General features: G+C 41.2%; 1 protein-coding gene across 2 annotated transcripts in view; it reads right to left on the bottom strand.

The window, feature by feature from the left end:
* The window catches only part of ENO4 (enolase 4), a 31,813-nt gene extending 11,463 nt beyond the window's left edge, over positions 1 to 20,350 (bottom strand). Inside the window, exons 1-8 of one of the 2 annotated variants that reach the window (XM_077349883.1) lie at positions 20,015 to 20,350; positions 16,574 to 16,702; positions 14,445 to 14,635; positions 11,930 to 12,072; positions 6,442 to 6,611; positions 4,788 to 4,907; positions 2,779 to 2,844; positions 2,212 to 2,271 (exon numbers count right to left, since the gene is read on the bottom strand). In XM_077349883.1, the coding sequence (XP_077205998.1) occupies positions 2,212 to 2,271; positions 2,779 to 2,844; positions 4,788 to 4,907; positions 6,442 to 6,611; positions 11,930 to 12,072; positions 14,445 to 14,635; positions 16,574 to 16,702; positions 20,015 to 20,188 (1,053 nt within the window). In that variant the 5' untranslated portion in view covers positions 20,189 to 20,350. The remainder of the gene's footprint in view (positions 1 to 2,211; positions 2,272 to 2,778; positions 2,845 to 4,787; positions 4,908 to 6,441; positions 6,612 to 11,929; positions 12,073 to 14,444; positions 14,636 to 16,573; positions 16,703 to 20,014) is intronic. The other variant, XM_077349882.1, reaches the window with a different exon arrangement.
* Between the last annotated feature and the right edge of the window lie 1,279 nt (positions 20,351 to 21,629).

The raw sequence follows: 21,629 nt of genomic DNA, 5'->3' as shown, positions 1-21,629 counted from the left end.
GCTGAGAGATGGATGTGGAAGAAGCCATCCCTGAGTAAGGTTTGAACCTACAAAGAAAGGCTTGTGACTACAAAGAAAGTCTGTGAAAGGATGTGTAGATTCTTTATGCTTTGCATAAAGAAAATCCCAGAATCAACACATAGTATTTCCAGTTTAAAAAAGGATCAGGAATTGAGTAATATGGAAGACCTCCACCTAAGATCCTAGAAAATCACTGGCAGAGTAGACAATAATGACTAGGGTTTTGCGATTCAGCCGCTTCTGTGGCCATTCCCTCCAGGCGCAGGCAGCGCCGTGCCGCCGGGGGGGGGAGGGCGGTGCCGGCAGCGCCGTGACAGCGGGCGCAACCACGCCGGCACCACCCTTCCCCCCTGTGGCGCAGCGCTGCCTGCGCCCGGAGGGAACGGCCGCCGAAGTGGCCGAATCGCACAATCCTAATACTGACCTATATAGATCTATGGTTTGAGTTAGTATAAGACAACTTCATGTGTGCCACCTCATATTCATAGCAGCTAAGATACAACTAATCTTTTATTAACTGACATATTTACTTTCCACCTTTCTCCCCAAATGTTTGCTCATACACATGTATATACACACAGAAGCACAATATTTTAATGCACTTCTTTGTTTTCCCACATTTCCATCTGTGCATTAACTTTTTTCTGTCAAATATGTCAGTGAAGTTCAGTCATGTTATCAAAAGCAGATGATCTATGATAATTTATGTACTGAGTTTCTAATTACTGATATTTACTATCAGTAATTAAAAACTCAGTACATAAATTATCATGGATCATCTGCTTTTGATGACATGACTGAATATCATTGATGTGCATCCAAGGCATCTCACATAGCATCAAGAGTCTCTAGAACAGGCTTTCTCAACCAGTTTTTTTTAAAACCCTGAGGTATCCTGATGGCCCTGGAAGGGATTCTTGAATGGGTGTGAGTTAATTTTTATATGTATTTTAAATTTGTTAAACATTGATCAGGTAATATGACCATATATGGTCATGTTGACTTGTCCCTCCCCCAAGTGACCAGTGATGGGCCTAAGGGGTGGGAAGGGGAGGGATCCCAGGTGGGTATGTACTCAACTATGATTCCCAACCATATTCTGCACAATCACACCACTTCTCGGGTTTCTCAAAGCCTGAAGAATGTTTCACGGGTTTCTCAATGTTAAGAAACGTGTGAAAGGCTGCTCTATAACATTACAGGCTATTTACACTAAACAACAGAATCTAAAGAGCAAGCCACAACAACCATTTTAATCAATATTTATTCACCTACGCAGATTTCCCTTACCAAAAGAGTTCTGGTTTCCGAACAACCCCATAAGAGTAGAATCAGTGACAAGTGCAGTTTGACGGTAATCAGACTGGCAAGACAACTTAACAGAGAGAAGTACTGTTAATGATGCCAAACAGGGACATAACGTTTGTCTGAAATCTGGTGGATCATGAACAATTGTGGTTTAGTTTCTCCTTCCCACCCAACAACCAACCTTTTATCTGCCCTCCAGTTATAGTTATTAATTTACCTTTCCATAATTGGGGCCCAAAGTGTCTTAAATAATTCTCCTCTCCTCCATTTTATCCTCACAACTATCCTCTGAAATAGATTAGGCTAAGTGTGTGTGACTGACCCAAAGTAACCAAGTGAGCTTCAAAAGCAGAAATCCTAATCTGAAGCTCTAATTATTACATCGGGGTGGCTGCTGTTGAACAGCAGCAAAGGGTTTGGCCTGCGTGGGTCATGCAAGTTGCATGGAAACAAGTTGCCTGGTGGTTGCTGCTGGGTATGGCCCCAGTGAGTTCTTTCTTAGAGGCCAAAACAGCTCTGGAAAGTGTTCTGCCCCGCTCCCTGCCTTGTACTGACAGAAATCAGTCTGAAGGCTGGCAGTATTGTTGTGGTTGCTGAGTAACAGCCACTAAAGGCATTCAATTCTTAAAGCCACAAGTTCTGCTTTTATTACGGGGGGGAAGGGTTCCCCATTTAAATTTCTGCAAATTCTGCAAATATGAGGGGTGTTTTTTCAGGTTGTAGTAAGATCTGTCTTGTCTATTCATGGCTCTATGCTCTGGATTTTAATATCTACATATTCGACCATGTTGAGAATTAGATACATTACTTGACCAATAAACCTATCAATTTATGATCCATTAACTGTCCTATGTGGTAAGGCAGCATTAGTTTCTTTCTTACAGGAGCTTTTTTCCCTCCATCTCGTGCAGAATGTTTAGTGTCCACTGAAGCACTAGGTTGCTGTAAAAGTTAAAAGAAATTGTTAGAAAAGCCATAAGTATTTTTAAAACAACTAACTATATTTTAAATGAAAAGCATTAATAATATTATTCAACAGAATATGGAGCAATAAACACATTTTTAATTGCTAATATACAACAGATCCAATATACAACAGATTTTCCCACTCTTAACATAAGAAATACTATCATTAATTTTGGAGACATTATTCCCTGCATGCGTAATGAAGTACACAGTATAATATCACAAAAGCCATCTCCAAATTCTCTTTAAAGAGAACATCTAACATCACTCCTGCTAGTAAATAATCTTTCTAACAGAAAGATTGCAAAACAAGGCTACTTGGGGGGCTTCCCAGATATGCAGAAAAATATTAGTTTGGAAATTAGAAGATTTTTTTAAAAACCCACAGCCATCACTGGATTGACTCCCAAACGCCATGGAGATGTCACCAACTGGGCCCTTTTATTAGGGATGTGTTAATCATTAATTTAAACATTATCTTACCCCTTTACCTACTGGTTCCAGCAACTTCATTATTTGTTTGTGAATATCCAGAGATCTTTCTACACCCTGTAAAATTAGAAGAATTCTTCAAGCTAGTGCACTGGTTTCATTAAAAAGTTAATTAAAAAAAAACTGACTATTTTTGCTAGTCACCACCATGCTTATTATTTTGCAAGTATTTACTATTAGAGGTATGGTCCATATTGCACAAGGAGTTGTTAAGAAGCAGTCGTTAAGTGCTGGTGAAAAATATGGAGAATACCTTAAGCTCTATAAGTAGGTTGATTCAGATATTGGCAGGCAGAAAACAAGAAGTGAACAAAGAGTTCTATTCAGCTCTCATGGATAGATGGCAGCCAGATAGGGCATCAGAACCATGGACAGAAGTGCAGGAAGCTTAACAGAAAGCTATACTAAGGTCAATTCCGCACCAGCAACACCACTCTGGGCTGCCATTGGTGCATTGCTGTGGAGCTGCATGCTCTGAAGCATACTGTGTCCCCATGGGAGACATATTTCAGTGCCGGCGCTGAAATGTGTCCCCCCCCGGGAAACAAAGTGATGGCAGAAAGGTTCTGCCGTGCGGGAGATGTTTTATTTTGCTGGAAGGTGGGATTGCTGCAAACCTGTCCAGGGCATATTTTGTCTCCTGCAGGCCTTCATAGGGTGGGATAGGCCCTGTTGGCCCCTACAGTGCCGAAAGAAAATGCAGAAGAATCCTCGTTCCCTTAGCGTGGTGCTTCTAGGGCCCTATCTGCACCAGACCCAGGAGGGTGGTGGCCTGGCAGTGTTGTCATGTGGACAAAGGGATTCACCCCTGGTCCATATAGATGCCACCCATGTGGAATTGGCCTAAGACCAGCAAGCTGAGAGTCGTAAGTACTGACCATATTTATAGATTCAAGTGGATAGCCATGTTGGTCTGAAGTAGCACAACAAAATTTGAGTTTATTCAAGGCATCAGAAGTCCAAATATACAGAATGATAATTCTTTGCCAGAAAAGCAAATCAGTCCTTTGGGTTCAACTGTCGATCACAAAAACATTGGGGCAATACATTTTTATTGCCCAAATGTTTGTGAATGACAATTGAACCCAAAGGACTGGTTATCATACTGCATATTTGGACTTATGATGCTGTTCACTAATTTGCCACTAATTTCTCCTTATATCTGTTCTCTTATGATCCCTGTTCCATTGAGCAATAGCACAACCATGGCACATGTGCACGCACACACACACACACACACACATATATTAAAAACACCCTGTTTAATCTGGCAAAGTGGCATGGAAAACTATGCATCTATAAACAATTCTATAAAAATTTTCAGGCATTATTACTTCTAGACTAGATAGATAGATTCTTGGATTCCACAGTTAATCTCTGCTAATGGAAAGCATTTTTACCAGCAGAACAGGATTCTTCTCTCCCTTCTCACTGCATTAAAAATGCTTCCTAAAATGCTGTTCCTGCAGGTTAAAGAACCCCAGGGTAACCCAGGAACAGCATGAGGTTCAAGCCAGAGATCTGCAATAGGAAAGTCACTGATGAAAGTCACTCCCTCTTTCATCAGCAAAAATGCACCATGAGATCTTTCCAGAGTTTCTTCAACATGATCAATATCATTCATCAATTATGAATATGAAATCCTAATTGGAGTAAATAAAATTTGTACTATGAGACAAATCTGGTAAATCTTTCCATTATTGTCAATATTTCCCCATTTCACTTGGAACTTCCATGTATCAACTCTGTTGAAATGGATAAAAATAGACTGTACAAAAGAGTGACCGCTTCTCTAATGTACTTGCAGATCAACAGTTTTGTTACAGAAACAGCATTGGCCCTATACCCACTTATTCATTCTTACGCTAGCTGAAGCCAACAGGTATGAGTTGACATAAAACTGCTGTCAGATTCTTGTTACTTCTTGCAAGATAGTTAAAATATGGATTAACGCTTTTTACTATTGTATTTATTGTGATGAAAACAGTAGCATGCAGTACCTGCTTAATTGTTAACCAGGCTGGTGGTATAAACATAAGTTCTTTCATTAGATTTAGTTTTCCAGGTGATGACTTTCCACAACTCAAAAGTGTTATCATTGGCGATGGCATGGGCAGCTCCTAAAATAAAAAAGGTAGCTTGTTTAATGTTAGTTTGTAAATTCATAAACTGATAATAATACCCCACTGAGGTTTCTATCTTGGACAGACAACAAAAGTGATTAAAGATTTAACAATATTGTGATAGGAGCCATAATCAAAATTTGTTACATACTTAAGAAATTAAACTCAAAGATAACTACATAGGTCTCCTTTTTGAATACATGCAAACATTTAACAGTGGGTAATTCCCCTACATGATACCAAGAGGTAACTACAGGAGGCAGGAAATCATACATTTTTAGAACTATTATCATTTCATTAGTATGAAAGAGAAAAAGAGACTAGAAAGTGGTCATGATCTTTTTTTGGTGAATATGACTCCAAGCACACAGATGCTGGAAACACTCCATACAGAAAATTAATGAAATAATGGATCGTAATTTGAGGCCCTTATAATTTCACTATGTTGTTTTAGGACCTAGACCAGTTCAACATCTGGAAATATTGATTTTTTCAAAAAACTGGTTATAAATCTGTTGTTAATATAGTTTTAGGGGAAAATAACTAAGATTCCATCAAATTATGTTGAAATGCTGGACACTGAGTTTCTTAAAGCTGGCATATATATGAAGATTCACAACTATGATGAAGAACAGTGGTAGGAATATTGATGGGACAGAGATTTCTACTCCACTGCTAAACTTGGACAAAATACCCCTTACTTGGACTAAAGTACTTCTTTATCCTGGTTTCTAATGTATTTAAAAGATTGCTAAATAGATTGCTTAAACCAACCTTTCTTCACTTTTTGAGTGTGAGAAGCCCTTGAAACAATTTTTCAGACTTTGAGGACTTCTAGAAGAGATGTCAGATGGCCATGCCCCCAGAAGTGACATGTCACCAGAAGTGACATTACCAACTGTAATCTTTGCCTTCCTTTCACTCCCTCTCCCCGCCTTTATTGCCACTATTGCAGCTCCACCCCACATAAGCCAGAAATAAGGGGAGGAGCTGAAAAGACAGTCTAGTTTCCCATTTGCCTAAGGAATAGCCTAAAAGGCTAGTGTTGAATCCTGTCTCCAGCATAAGACCCTGACTAATAGAGAGCCAACTTGGTGTAGTGGTTAAAAGTAAAGGCTTCTAATCTGGTAAGCCAGGTTTGATTCCCCACTCCTACATACAGCCAGCAGGGTGACCTTGGGCTAGTCACAGTTCTGATAGAGCTGTTCTCACAGAGCAGTCCTATCATTCAGTCCCACCTACCTCACAAAGTGTCTGTTGTGAGGAGAAGTAGGGAAGGCAATTGTAAGTTGCTCTGAGACTCCTTCGAGGAGTGAAAAGTAGGGTATAAAAAACAATTATTATTCTAGATCCTGGAAGGGGACATTCAAGGCCAAAACCGAACTGAGGTTGCTTAATACAGTCACTAAAAGATTATACTGATCTAAAACACACTAAGGATAACGATTCCTACAAGCTGTAAACCTGGCAGCCCATCTGGAGGATAGAATGTGTGACAATCTGAGCAAAAGACTAAAACCTTGTCACGTACCTGATTGTGCTTCATTAAACCAATCTGTAAGTACAAAGGCATGTCACCAGTTGTGGCAGCAGCCTTCGCAATAGCAAGAGAGATACACCCAATAGCCACACTACCCTTAATTACTGGCTCAGGAGGTTCTGCTGGTGGGATTGGATTTTCCACAACAGAAATCTTTTTTCCTGAGAATAAAAAGAGTATTTTACTTCAAAATTACCTTGTCACATTATCACAACAGGTACAAATAAAATGTTGGCACTTTATACTGTTAGTTAAAAGGACACTAAGAGATAATTCTGTTGGGGTCAAATAAACTGTCCAGAAATAGATATTTCAGGATTTCTTAATTTTGGTTGGGAAAACCCTTATATAATGATGCCACTTTTAATTAACTGCTTTTCTAACTGTAATGCCTTGCAATTTTAACTAACTTCTTATGTTCGTCGATGCAATAGCCTGATATTTCAAACTGTGCTGAATATATGTTCTAAGAACTGTTCCTTTTCTCTTCTTGATTTTTTGGTATTATGTCCCTTATCTTCTAACACCATTCTTAGATCTAGTATTTCCAGACGACTGTTTAATGTTGCAGAGGGAGAAGAGTTGTTGGCCCCTTTCGGGCTCCTGTGTGGAATACCTCAGGGGGAGATACTCTCCCCTACACTTTTTAAAATCTACATGCACCCTCTAGCCCAGCTGGTCTAGGGCTATGGGCTGGGCTGCCATCAGTACACTGATGACACCCAACTCTACTTCCTAATAGATAGCCGGCCGGACCCCCCCCCCCCGATACATTTGCCACTGGTACAGAATGCGAATGCAAGAATCCTCACTGGAACATTGTGGAGGGCCCATATTCAGCCGGTCCTACGCCATCTGCACTGGTTACCAGTCTGCTTCCAGATCAAGTTTAAGGTTCTGGTTTTAACCTTTAAGGCTTTACGTGGCCTGGGTCCTGCTGATCTGCTTATGCCCCCCTCAGGGCTCTTCGCTCTGCGGGTATGAATTTACTGGTGGTCCTTAGCCCCTGGGATATATGCCTGGCCTTGACTAGGGCCAGGGCTTTTACGGCCCTGGCCCGAACCTGGTGGAATGAGCTCCTGGAAGAGCTACGGGCCTTGTGGGATTTGTCAGCTTTCCGCAGGGCCTGCAAGATGGAGCTCATCCGCCAGGCATATGTTTGAGGCCAGAGTGGTTCTCGGTACTGTCAGCTGTGGATCTCTAGCTTAAACCAACTGAAACCAACTAAGTCCCTTGCTCCCAGATAGAGAGTGAAAGACCCTTGCTGAATGGGGGGAGAGGGGAGTGGGTTATATATTTATTATCTGCCATACTGATATTGTGTTTTAACTATGTTTTAATGGTTTTTTTAACAGGATTTTATTGTATGCATGGATTTTTGTAAACCGCCACGAGACATTTGAGAGCGGCCTCATATAAATAAATAAATGAATGAATAAACAAACAAACAAACAAACAAACAAACAAACAAATAGTGCACAGAACTCAAAATCCAAGGCAGGTTTTGAAAATTACTATTCCTGTTTAGCTACCTTTATAAGGGCTTGATTTTTACAGTAAAGAATTTAGCAATCATAACTTCCACGAAGACTTTATGTCCTCAAATCTTTATAATCCAATGGTTTACTTCGATTCCCAAATAGAACCTATTGAAAATCTGACACTAGTTGTGGGTGCTGAGCACCTTTGAAAATCTGACCTTTAATCCAAGCACTTAACAAGACTCTTGAACAGAGCATAAACGTTGACAAGTGCAGCTATGGAACACTATCTAGAGACCCAACTAAGAGGCTTTAATCTGAAGCACATCTGAGAGATAACCTTCCTTAGGCCCAGAAAAATGAATGAGGAATCAAGTATAGAGCGTAGGAGTATGAACAGGATGTATTCTCCAAAGACCCTCATAAATCAATTTAACTCTCCAACAAATGGAAACTTCTCCTCTTGATGGATCACTGACACTTCCTGCTTCAACTGAGCCTCTTCAACTGCAATAACCAGATATGCTCATTTTATATTTGGTTGCCATAAATTGGCTGGGATACAACAGCATTCTCCTCCTCCACCTCCACTACCAAGAAGTGAATGACTAAAATTCAGCTATTTGGTATAAAGGTATCAGTACAAGTTTCACTTTGGAAATGTTTCTTCCTTCACTCAGGACTCCACCAATCTGCTGCCTAGCTACTGGGAGAGCCTCTTGTGGCAGCAGACATGCAGTTTGAAGCTCTGCTTATGAGGCTGAGAGTTTGATCCAAGCAGCCGGCTCAAGGTTGACTCAGCCTTCCATCCTTCCAAGGTTGGTAAAATGAATACCCAGCTTGCTGGGAGGTAAATGGTAATGACTGGGGAAGGCACTGGCAAACCACCCTGTATTAAGTCTGCCATGAAAATGCTAGAGGGCATTACCCCAAGGGTCAGACATGACCTGGTGCTGGGGATGACCTGGGGATACCTTTACCTTTAGCTACTGGGAGCAACTACAATACATTATTATTATTGTTGTTGTTGTTATTATTATGTATATTGTTGGTGAAGCCAAAACATAACAATTATTCAAACAAACAAAATATCCCACAAAAACAAGCATTCACAATACAATTTGCCCATGATACAATATGAAAATAAAATCAGTAAGAAGTTATTAAACACAGTGAAAAATTATAAGCACAGAGTAAAGTAAATGAAATAGAACAAACTGAGGATTTCTCAGCCATACATGAAAATTTTCCTAATTATTATAGATGAGGAAATGAAATTAGCAACCATTAAAATGATAGGAGGGAAAACATCTAACAAAAGAAATATTTTTATCATCATCAGAACCAGAGACAGTATTATGTTCAACTTAATTTGAACATCATCATATAGAGCAGTGGTCCCCAACTGGTTCCGGTCCGTGGATCAGTCAGTACTGGGCCGTGGCTCCTCTTCGTCCTCCTCCCTGGCTGCTGCCTTGGGGGCTGCCCTGCCACTCTGCCGCCAGCTCACCTTTGGTGCTCTCCAGCGGCTGCCATGGCTGGGGCGCCCCCTCGGCATGGCAGTGCACAGCTGCAACTGGCAGCACCCCCCAGCAGGCAGCGGGAAGTCAGGGGCGTTGGCGGGAAAGCAAGTGGAACAGGGGCTCAGGCGGCAGAGACGTCCCTCGGCAAAAGTCTACCCCCCCCCCGGGCCTCAGTAAATTGTCAAGTGTTGACCGGTCCCCAGTGATAAAAAGGTTGGGGACCACTGATATAGAGGGCAATGAATAAAATCTTTAACTTGGTTAAGCTCACAAGGGCACAACCAGCAATCTGGTGTGACCCGATTAAATCTGCCATGCAAATATGCAGAAGGGAAGATCTGAAACCTTACCATAGTAAAGAATTTTGTTAGATGGGCATCCTGTCCCTTACCAGAGTTAGGCTGAGGAAAATGTTATCTAGACTGGCTACTTATTGCAATGAAGAGTACTTGGTAATTAATTACAATAATATGTAAACTTCCAAGAGCCAGTATCCCTGGGAGTGGTGGTAAACAAACAAACAAACAAACAATAAAAACAAAAATTGTCTCCTTTGTTAATTATAGATCCAAATTTTTCCGGTTTATTAACTCCAGTGAAAATGAACAATGGTCTTCTTCTTGACATTATATATCAATCTTCATTGTCATGGCAGGCAAAATGAAATACTAACATCTCACAGGTATGTTGCTCAATCGGAGCCATTATAAAATTCTTTAATGCCAATGGTGGGCAGTTGGTTGCTCCAGCACTCAAGGATTTTCAGGGTAAAATTATATTACAACTTATGTATGGTGCGGAGGTTTGGGCCTGGCAGGAAAAGGTTATGGATAAACATTATTAGGAAACTTTTGGATCTACCTAAAAGCACACCAGCTACCTTTCTCAGAACTGATAGTTTTTCATCTATAACCTCCAGAGTGCAGCTGAAACTCCTGAAAACATGAGGGGTCTTCAGAAAGTTCTGCACTTTTATATTTTCGTTGGAAACAGTGAAGGCAGGAGTAGTAGTAATTGGTCATGTCTGAGAGTTTCATGTGACTAGTCTGTCTGGCAGTTTAGTTCACAAACAATAAAATTTTCTTTAATACATTAAAAGTAGCAGAATTTGGTAATCTTTACTGTACAAGTAGGCATGGGTGGAAGAAGAATTATTTTTTTATATGCCACTTTTCTCTACCAGGAATCACAAAGCAGCTTATAATCATCTTCCCTTTCCTCTCCCCACAACAGACACCCTGTGAGGTAGAGTCCAGGGTCACCCAGCTGGCTCCAAGTGGGGGATAGGGACTCAAGCCCAGCTTACCAGATTAGAAGCTGCTGCTTTTAACCACTACATCAAGCTGGGAATCACAGGGCAAATACCCACATATTCCAGCTGCAACATAAGAACAGCAGAGGGTGTTTATGAGGTTGTTAAACCTCTGCGATCCCTTTACTTATTCTCCATAGGCTCTTCTATGATTAAAAACAAAAGAAGAATTTGTGGTATATTTAAGATTACTAGCTTTATTATGATGATGTTAGCCCAGCCTTTCTCAACTTTTTTACTGAAACATTTTTCAGGCTTTGAGAAACCCCAGATGTGATATCAGCAGGCCACACCTTCCTGTAATGCCCCCAGAAGTCATGTGACCAGAAGTGACATCACCCAGATACTCCCACCAGACATCACCAGGTCACCAAGGATTTGTTTGCCTGGGGCCCCTTCCTTTCCCACCCCCTCCAGGTCCATCATTGGCCATTTGGGGTGTGGGGGAGGGCAGGTCAACATGACCATATATGGTCATATCACCTGATAAATTTTATACATGTAAAATTAACTCCCTCCCAGTCAGAGAAACCCTTCCAGAGCCATCAGGAAACCCCAGAGTTTCATGAAACCCTGGTTGAGAAAGCCTGTGTTAGCCATTCAGATGTGTCCAACACTTGATGATCCCGTGGCTCAGCTTTATTATAGCAGCACCTGAAAAAGTCCACAAAACCTTACATTACAATGATTGTGTTATGCACCATCAATCTCTTATAGCAGATAAACAACTATAGGCATTTGTTTCCATGATTTAAGAATGCTACCCTAAGAACATTTTGCTGGGAATAAGTGCCACTATACAGACAAGAGTAGGCATCTAAGTAGACTAATCCTACATCAATTGGTCTGATTCCCAGAAAAGTACTCTTAGGACTTCCCTGCAAAATCCTTAAGTGCTACCAGCATAACCAGAGTGGTCAATACAAACTTGGGGAGGAGATGGGATCATCTTCCCGTCATACTGTTTCAACTTGAGAACATGAAGTCCAGCTTGCAAAATGTTGTAAGACACAATCATACAAGTAGAGGCAGTAGCAGGCTCTAAGTTACTCACATTTTTACCCTATACAAACATGTTTCCAAAAGAACAGATAAAATAGTGTGGTATCATTTTCACAAAATAGACACAGTTATCTTTAATAAAACAAATTTTAACATATAACCTAGCTTTGCTTGTTTCTTTTTTCCAGACGGTGCTATAACAGGTGGTGGAGGAGGACACATTTCCTGTGTTTCTTTCTCTTTTTCCTTTTCAGCTTCCCTTCTTTTTTCTTCTTCCTCCTCTGCTTTCTTTGTAAAGAATTCACTATGGTAAAAGGGAATGGCAGAATGACACTGGCTGCTTCATAACATTAGAAATGTCAGACTCTATAAAATCAGGGACAGAGGGGTTCCCGGCCCACTAAAGAATTACTGGGCAATAACATTAAAGTAACAGTGCAGTTGGTTTAACTTAATAGCTATATACATATATTTCCATTTCACGCTTGGCCCTATTTGAAAGTAATACGATGGTAGGAAAGATAGTGGTTCTGGGCCCGATGCCTGAAGAAAGGACAAATGAAAGTCCCCAGCACACTTCAAGCACTGTCACAGGTGCTGTTCTTGGTTTGACTGCTTTATGAGACCACTATGACCACTGCCAGACAAACACTCATTTTTCCAGGTCACTGCATGGCTTCCTTGGTTGACTGTACCATCAGAACTACAGCTGTATTGATTTTAAAGATTATAAGGGGATATCAGTCAGGGATAAATTTTAGCTAATTAATGACGTACTCAAGGCTCTTTAAGGAAACTCTTATGTTTGTACAACTGACACTGAAATTAATTGTGTGCAATATTTTCTGAATTGTGATGTTAACATCTTTAACCACTCCACAGGAGCAGATAAAATAAAACAGTAAGGGCCCCGAAGGCAGGCCCTGTCCAGGATGAGGAAGGGTGCCGATAGGCCCCTTCCCCTGGACTGACAATCAGAGGGTCCAATCGGCAGGCGTGAAGCGCCTGCCGATTGGCCCCTCCGAATTCGTCCCTTGCCGATGGACTGACAAATCGGGAGGCGCAAAGCGCCTCCCAATCCGCCCCCCTCTGACGTTGGTCGCATGCGGCCAACCACCGCAATTACCTGCCTCACCGTGGAGAGGGCAAGTCGCCGCCTGGCCATGGCTGTGGCCCCCAACAGGATGCCTCGCCGTGAGCCTGCTCAGCCAGGGGTGGCCGGCACCCACGGCCGGCGGCAGCAGATGCAGCAGCAGTTCCGGCACAAGTCACATGCCAGACCACGCGGTGACAGGCGGACATCGCCGGGAGCGGTGCAAGCAATCTGGTGCCGCACCCCACCACGACACGTCGCCCGCTGGCCCACGCAACCAGGAACGGCCAGCGGGGGAACCTCCGGGAGCGGCGGCCACAGTACATCGCTACCATCGCCTGTGTCCCAGCCTCCAGCACGCCCACCGCTGTCTGCTGCCTCGCACACACCAACTTAGGTAGGCGGCGGCATGGGGGTGGAAGGAGGTGGCAGCGGCGGCTCACAGCCCAGCCGATGGCCGGTCTCGGGTACAGGGATGGGGCCCGGGAAGCCGGAGAAGCGCCCTGCCTAACTCACGAGCCCCACTAGTGCCCGCTGTATTTACAGTAGAGCAGGCTTAGTTTCTAGTCATATTATAAAAGAATCTTGCAATGCTAAACTAGTAAGCAAATTGACTGGGGTTTAAGGCAGCCACTTCACACGATGTAAATGGATTTATTTATTTGCATTTATATACCACCCTTTTCTGTGGCTCAGGGCAGTTTACAGAGAATGTTAGATATGTAACTAAGTACAGGTTAATTTGGTGGCTGTCAACAGTTTTAACATCAATTTTAGCAACAATTCTAACCACAGACATAACATAATAAGGCAAGTTTAAGTAACTATTATCAACAATCATAGTGTCAACAACATGCTATGATATAACATTTTTCAGGTATGTTTAATCTTCTGCAGTCCCACTGAGTATGCTCATCTGGGTAAGAGCGGGGTGGGTGTAGTGTTTATTTTGGGGGGGTGTAGGCAGAGAAACATTCTCTCAGGCTATGAACCCAAACCATGTATGGAATTAAAGGTAATTACCAAGATATTAAGCCTGATTCAGTATTCAACTGGTAACCATTGTGGCTGTTGAAGTATGGGCTGGATGTGGGCCCTCTTGAGAACCCTGAATGCTGCATTCTGGATCTATGTGAGATGTAAGTTGTGCTCAAGACCTCACTATTAAGTAAACACCTATCGGGCTTAAACTACTACATGTAGCCACCAGACAAATACAATTATGCTCACAGATTGTTTCAGGTTGGGAAAACAATTGTGGGGAGAAGTAGGACCTCATCACCCTGTGCCATGGCCATGACCAGTATCAGGCCTCTACACCTCTTCTACCTTGAGTTCTCACAGGGAACTTGCAGCTGTCATGTGATAAATGTAATATGTGGTTTGGATCTCAGTTTCTTGAGATTATGGGGTTGTTTTGCCATTTCTCTTCCCTGAATGGCTACAGAATGGCAACTAGATCCCTTGATGCCATGGTGGTATCAGTGCCATGCTGGCATCTGAGGCATAGGATTGAAGTGGGAATTCTTGTACTTAAAAAACATGAAATCACTTGGCAATAAGCAGAATAAATAGAGACATACCCTAGCAGCTCATCAACTTTATACTGGTCAGTCGGTTGAAGGCCTTTGAGCAATTCATTCAATGATTCATCTATCCATTCAATTGCTGTATTTACTGATTCCTGCCTTTCCTTTTCATCAGCATCCACTGCTTCTGGAGAAGCGTTCTCGAGAATTTCAGCATGAGAAGAGATCATGCTGGAACAAATGCTCTGTAGAACATTATTTAAATATAGGCTCACCATTGAAATTTCACATAATAAATATGACATTGAAATTATTTTCTGCTAAAGGCTTCCTTAAGTTGTTATTGATGTACATTTTTTCTGTTTTCACTAAAAACGTAATAAACTCTTCACACAATTACTACCGTGAATCAAGCTACTTTATAATAATTTATTGTTTGAATTTTATTTTGTCTACATTCCTTTTTGTTGCCCTAAACACTTATGTTTTTGTAAACCTCCAAATAATGCAAATGTCCAAAGACTATACTGAATAATTTGTCTTTCTGTGTTTTTTCCCCCATAAGTTAACTTGTATACCTGTTTTTCAACAGGTGAAAGGCAGACACAAAGAGACTGAGCAGCCTTAATTCTTCCATTCAGTCTCTCATTGAAAGACATTTATTCTCAACAAGGCACAGGCTGTGCTGGCATATGTAATACAGGAAAAATTTATTAGGTAAAGTTACAGCAGGTAAAGGAGAACAGTTTTCCTAACTTCAAAAGGGAGATATAAAGACACAAAGTCATATTCTCTACTTCCTCTTTTTGAAGTTGTTAGATACAAGAAAATAATACTTTTGTTGTTAAATACTTGTTTCTCTTTTTTCTTGCATCAAACTTCAGGCAAAGCATGGAAAATAGAACAAAGGGTAAAGAAAGATGAGGGCAAGAGAAAGACGGAAGAAGAAAGAAGCAAAGTTGTGCTTGATGTTTTCATAAACTAGAGAAATGAGAATTGTAAAATATTATCACATTAGGCTCATTGCTGCATGCTTTTGCAAACAATGGTCACTTGAATGAAGGAAAGAGATGGCATTTAATGGATGCAAATGAAAGACACCTATTTTGGAAGACAGAATTAAAATTCATAGTGACCTTGATAAAATACAGTCTAATTATCAAGAAACTGAGATGTATTCAATAAAAGGACACATTGAATAGGAAAAAAATATACATGAATAGTGTGGGAGAGTGCCATCTAGTAGTAGCTGTCTTATGGCACCCTATAGGGCTTTCAAGGCAAGAAATGTTCAGAGGTGGTTTGCCATTGCCTGTCTCTGCATAGTTACCCTGGACTTCCTTAGTAGTCTCCCATCCCAGGACTAACCGAGGCTGATCTAGGTTAGCTTCTAAGATCTGACTCTCCTGTGCTATGCAAGACAGAATACATGTCTAGGCATAATCTTTTTTTAATGCATCTCAATTTGGAAGCAGATTGGGAATTGTGGGCACAGACATAGCAAATGAGAGATTCTAAATGAAGACATTTCATTAGTTGGCAACATAAAACCAACAACAGGCATTTTCCAATTCCGAAACAAAAATACAGCAGGAGATTTTGTAAAGTTTTCTAAATTGTTTAATCTCACAGGCAACTGATTCACAAGACAGACACAATACCAAAGGAGGTAGAGATAAAGGGCTCATAATCTGTGAACCTGAGTCAGGCCAATGCATCCAAAAGCAGCTCCAAATGTTGGAATGGAATTGTTTGCCAACAACATATATTTATGTTTCTTATAAGCCGCCACTGAGTATCAAGATGTTGAAGAAATACTTAATGATTAGATAAATGTGGCCCATAGCACATTGGATCATTGGGATCTGGATCATTAAAAATAATAGTATTGTGTAAAGCATTATTCATCATATTAACATCCAATGAAACGGTGTTTCAGTCTAGAAAAAACAAATAAATGTAAACCTTTATTTTAATACAGCCGAAAAAAAATAAACATTAAAAAATCAAAATGAAACTTTTTAATTGATTACATACATAATATTTTTAAAAATATTTTAAATGCCACTTTTCATAGATGGTCACAGCAATTACTAAATCATTTGTGAGACTACGCATTCCATACAGGTCAACAGCTAAACATCCCTGATTTAGACCATTATGAAGAATACTGTAACTCATACCTTCTCACAGTTCTTAACTTGGCAATACACTTCCACTTCTAATGTTGGATGACCAGTCCCATCTAGCACCTTCCTCCCAACTAATCTGCATATTTCTGGAGGCGTTGACAATTTGGAAAAGTAGTTTGCCTGAAATACAACAATCATTACAATTAATTTTTATATCTTTTAAAGCAGAGTCTTTCATGCCTAGGTAGTACCTAATCCTTTGCATACCTTTTTTGTGAAATTTACCCTGGCTTCATTATTTGGAAGCGTGACTTGAAATCATACCAATTAATGATGAAACCCTCAACCTACTTTTCCAGTTTAATCCTGATGCAATTCTATTGGCAGTGGTATACCAAGAGGGGTGCAGTCTGTGCCAGGCACAGCTTAAGAAAGTCCTCAAAGGGGGTTCTCAAAATCAGCCTTGTCCTGCTCTTATTTTTAAGATGTAGTTCTGATTGTAACCAATAGGGTTGCAGGGAAGTCTGAGCTGAGCACAGCAAAAAGATTTAGGATTGAAATAATTCTCATTGTTTTTTTTTTTTACTTCCTTCAGCTAATTTTTCTGTGTTGTCCCCTCCCCCCAGATCTCATAAGTTAAGTAGGGCTGATGTGGAGACAGACAATGGCAAACCATCTGCAAACATCACTTGCCTTGAAAACCCTATGGGTTCACCATACATGAGCTGATATAATGGCAAAAAGGAGGAGGGGGCGTGAAAAAAATTATTGAGCCCAGACACCGAACAAACTAGGGGTGCCTCTGCCTCTTGGATTCTATATAACACCAAAAAGACTGTTCAGGAGTATATGAATAGAAACTTATGATTGCATCTATTTAAATTTGTTCGATAAAGACAAATGTAATCATGGTCTCTTGAAAGGTGCCACCTACACCAGCCATCCTAGTTCCTAGCATGCCATTTGTTAATGTCACATTTTCATTTGGTGGTTGATGAGCAAATGAGAGACATCAGCAACAGAGTAGTACTTCCTTAGTACTAACACAGTCCACCAGCAGGGTATTCTGGAACAATTCAGGGCATTTAAATGCCATATAAGGTATATACTATTTATTTATTTATTTATTCATTCATTTTTTTTATATTTATATACCGCCCTCCCCGGGGGCTCAGACTATAAGACAGATATGTTGATCTATATTCTCTAGTCACCCTCTACCTTGCTAATTATTTTAATGGTATCTTCTAGCAATACTCTTAAAGGAATGTCAATAACATCAAATAAGAAATTAAGGCAGGTAATGAGCTCAGTAGAGTTTTTAGTGTCAAACTTTACAGTATCTCCAAGGCTTTGTCTTAGATCACCTTTAACATATATGCGAAACATACTACCAATGCTAGTCCAAGCACAAAACTTATATAAAGTATTATTTCATGCAATTCCCTTCAACAATGCACACATGAATCTGTATAGGATGGGAACCTTTCTAACAATTCCGTGTACATGGTCATGCCATTTAATAGACTGGCCACCTAAATCATACCTCTTTTCAATATTATTCCCTATTGCTAAGTATATGATTTTGTCCCACTTCCAAAGATGAGAGGTCTTTAATGTCCTGCGAGTCAAGCAGGAAGGACCTTCCTCCAGATAAGACCCTCTTGATTAGTCAGGTTCCCTTCTTTTTAGACTTAGTTGTTTTAATAGGCACCCCCTTTTAGGAGAAGAGCTGGTTTTTATAGTCTACTTTTCACCACCCAAAGAACTCTCAAAGCAGTTTACAATTGCCTTTCCTTACTCTCCCCACAACAGACATCCAGTAAGGTAGGTGAGGTTGAGAGAATTATGTCGGGACTGCTCTGTGAGAACTGTCAGGACTGTGACTAGCCCAAGGTTACCCAGTTGGCTCCATATGGAGGACTGGAGTAGCAAACCTGCCACTCCAGATTAGAAACGGCTGCGCTCAACCACTACACCAAACTGGCCTAAGTGCCAGGTGACCTGGAGGGTCTCATAAAGGAACCTAGATACTGTCATGAAAGACCAGGAAAGAGGTAGGATGTACTGGCATAGCAAATTAAATACAATCTCCCTCAGCTCAAGGTTCTCAATAACAAAAGACTTTTCAACACTGGAATATCCTAGCATACCCCAAAGATGTCTGCCCAGCCCAAATAAATTGATATTTCATTAATTAATAACCAATTCCTCTTCCCCCCTTTTTTTTATTCATTCAAGAAGGGCACTCAAGTAATTAATTTACACTCCACCCTGTTTCAGGAGCTATCTTGATTTACACAAATGTTTGTGTCAATGCTGATTTGTCTGCTCTCAACAGTCACTCACTTTTTACCACCAATTTGACAACAGTTAACTTTAAACCAGACAGTGAGATCCAAATTTATTATCTCGGCCAATAATGTTCATGGGAAAGTGGGTTCTCACATTTAGCTATGAGACTCGTCTCCATTAAAAAATCAACTCAGGTCAGTGAAAAGCTTCCCAGTCTCTGCCCTGCAACTGTGTTGCAAACTCCACTCTAGGCCTCAAGTCCGGAATTTCAGGTTGTATCTTCCCTTTTCCTTTTTATAAGTGCACCGTTTTGCAGTTGTGTGTTTGTGGTTAGTTAAGGAATTAATTCTTAGGTGCTTAGTGTAGGTTCTTTACATTTTTCTTTTATTTTGTATATGATAAACTTGTGTTTAAAATCACACACACCCTACCTCTCTCTCTAATCTTATTGTGGAGTACCCCTATCAAGACCCATCCGGGTATAAGGTCTCATGTTCTTTTCTGGAACCCTTTCAAAGTTAATTTCCCCTCCCCTGGGTCCAGGTTTTGTAAACAACCCAGCCTTAATTCCCAGGATACCAGTGTGTTAATGTTACCAAAGCAATGTCATTATCCACAGCACCTCATGTCTATGTCCTTGTCATAATAACTTTAAAAAAAAAGTACAGCCCATCATAGTTAAAATTGTGTGGAATTTGTTTTATCATTTGAGCACTTTCATTTGTATATATTCAACCTAATATAGGCTGACCTGGATAGGTTAGGCTAGCCTGATTTGTACATGTCTGGGAAGCTAAACAGGGTTGCTCCTAGTTAGGACTGGGATGAAAAGTTGCAGGCAACGGAAAGACAGGAAGATCCAACATCGAGATGGACTGACACAATCCACGAAGCCAGGGCGCTCAGTTTGCAAGCTCTAAGCAAGGCTCACATGCATAGAATTCCGCCGCCTGCTGAAATTCTGACAGAAAACCCTATCGCAGGTGGCTTTGATTCAAAACAACCGTGCAAGAAACTGACCAACACACTGTTTGGTTCACAGTTAAAAGAAACGGATTCGATGCTCCCACTCAAACAATCCCAACCCACCCCCTTTTGTCCCTCATTCCTCTGACGCCTGCGTACTAGAGAGCTTTGATTCGGGTATTTCCCTCCCCTGACGCATGCGCATTATGGTGCACTAGCCGCCGTACCTACCAGGTGCCCGTAGAAGTCTGGCGGACGGAGGTAGAACATGGTGTTAAGCACCTCCTCCAAGCGCTGCGGTACCTCGTTGCTCCGGTAATATTCTGCCGCCTGATGCTTAAGGTCGGTCAAGGTGCACCGCTGGCGCTGCGGGTCACTCTCGGGGCGGGTTTCCCTGAGATCCATAACCGACCGGGAAAGAGTAAATGCCCGTTGCTAGGAGACGGGGCCACGCGCTCTGCTCGGTGGCGCGAGCTCTGTGTTCTCGCGATATCTGGCCCTTCCTGGCTGAGCTTTGGATCGCTGCTCTACAGCCGGCTTTTCTCACCTCGGGGCATAGCTACGTGTCAGGCGCTTCACTAGTATCGGTACTTTTTCTGCACAAGCTGCGTGGAGGTGGCTTTATTGGTTCTTGCGATGCATGAGAGGAAACGGAAGATGGGTTAAGATCTGCGAGACCCTGTGAGGTCACTGACACTGTTGATCCCCCGCCCCAAATCTATCTTGAAGAATCACTGGTCTGAATTAGCTTGAATTTCCTTGAACACATAGTCTGGTCTGAATTATCTTGAACACATAGTTAAAGTCCTCGTACAGTGGGACTACCAAAAACAGCAGGCAGGAAAGAAATCCACTCCGGTTTCCAGACTAGTGTGTACCGGGAGTTGCTAATGGAATGTGCCACATGCGGAGATGATTCGAATGTAGAAAACTAAGTATCCCAGATTGCTATTTGGGGATACAAGTCTTTCATTAAAAGCAGAGAATGAATTGTCTGTTGTAAGGGCTTGCCGGGCAGTTATATTTCACAAGTGTTGTCATTGAGTTTATTTGCTTTGTTGTCTTGCCTGGGCCAAGAGGGAGCACTTTTGATACCTCAGACCTTCTGTGAATATTGGAATAACATTCTAAGCATCTTTGGCTATAGTATGCAAGAAAGGCTGTAGAAGAGCCCAATGGAAATATTAATGTGCTGTAAACTCCATTTTATATAAATGGTACAACACAGAAAGCTTTGGGCATGGTTTGGTTCGAGATGTGTAAGGCCTTTTTTAAATTTCTGAACCTAGAGTGTGTGCTGTTTCTCTCAACTTCTCAGAGGCTGGTTATGATCTTTATTGCCAGAAATTTTCTAGCAAGCACCCTTTAGGATCAAAAAAAGAGTCTTTGAACAACAAAATTGCTGAAGATTACCATCTTGAAAGAGACACAGATTACAGCTTGCAAAATGTCTAGCGAGGATAAAGCATCCAAAAGCCCTTCCTGACTTTACTTCTGTATTTTAAAAAAACCCTTTACTTTTGATGAAAAGAAACATTTCACAAACTAAATGATCACTTTTAGTCTGCAATTTACCACAAAAAAACTTTCACTTTGTTACTTTCTTCATTGGTAATTTTGTTGAACTAACTGAAAATGGATACACTTAAAATGCTGTTAGCTGTAGACTTCCTCAGATCTAAAATCAATGCACATGGACCTCCCTTATTGTACGTTCACTTCTATGGGCTGGGAAGTAATGAAGGGAACCCTTCACGGGAATCATTTTCTTTTCGTTTCACCTCCTTTCTGAAATATCACGACACCTCTCCAGGAAGCTAATCCTTCTTCAAGTCTCTGCATCCCC

The sequence above is a fragment of the Paroedura picta genome, chromosome 8, assembly GCF_049243985.1.
Source record: "Paroedura picta isolate Pp20150507F chromosome 8, Ppicta_v3.0, whole genome shotgun sequence".
Taxonomy (NCBI): Eukaryota; Metazoa; Chordata; class Lepidosauria; order Squamata; family Gekkonidae; genus Paroedura; species Paroedura picta.
This window is presented reverse-complemented; position numbering and strand designations above follow the sequence as displayed.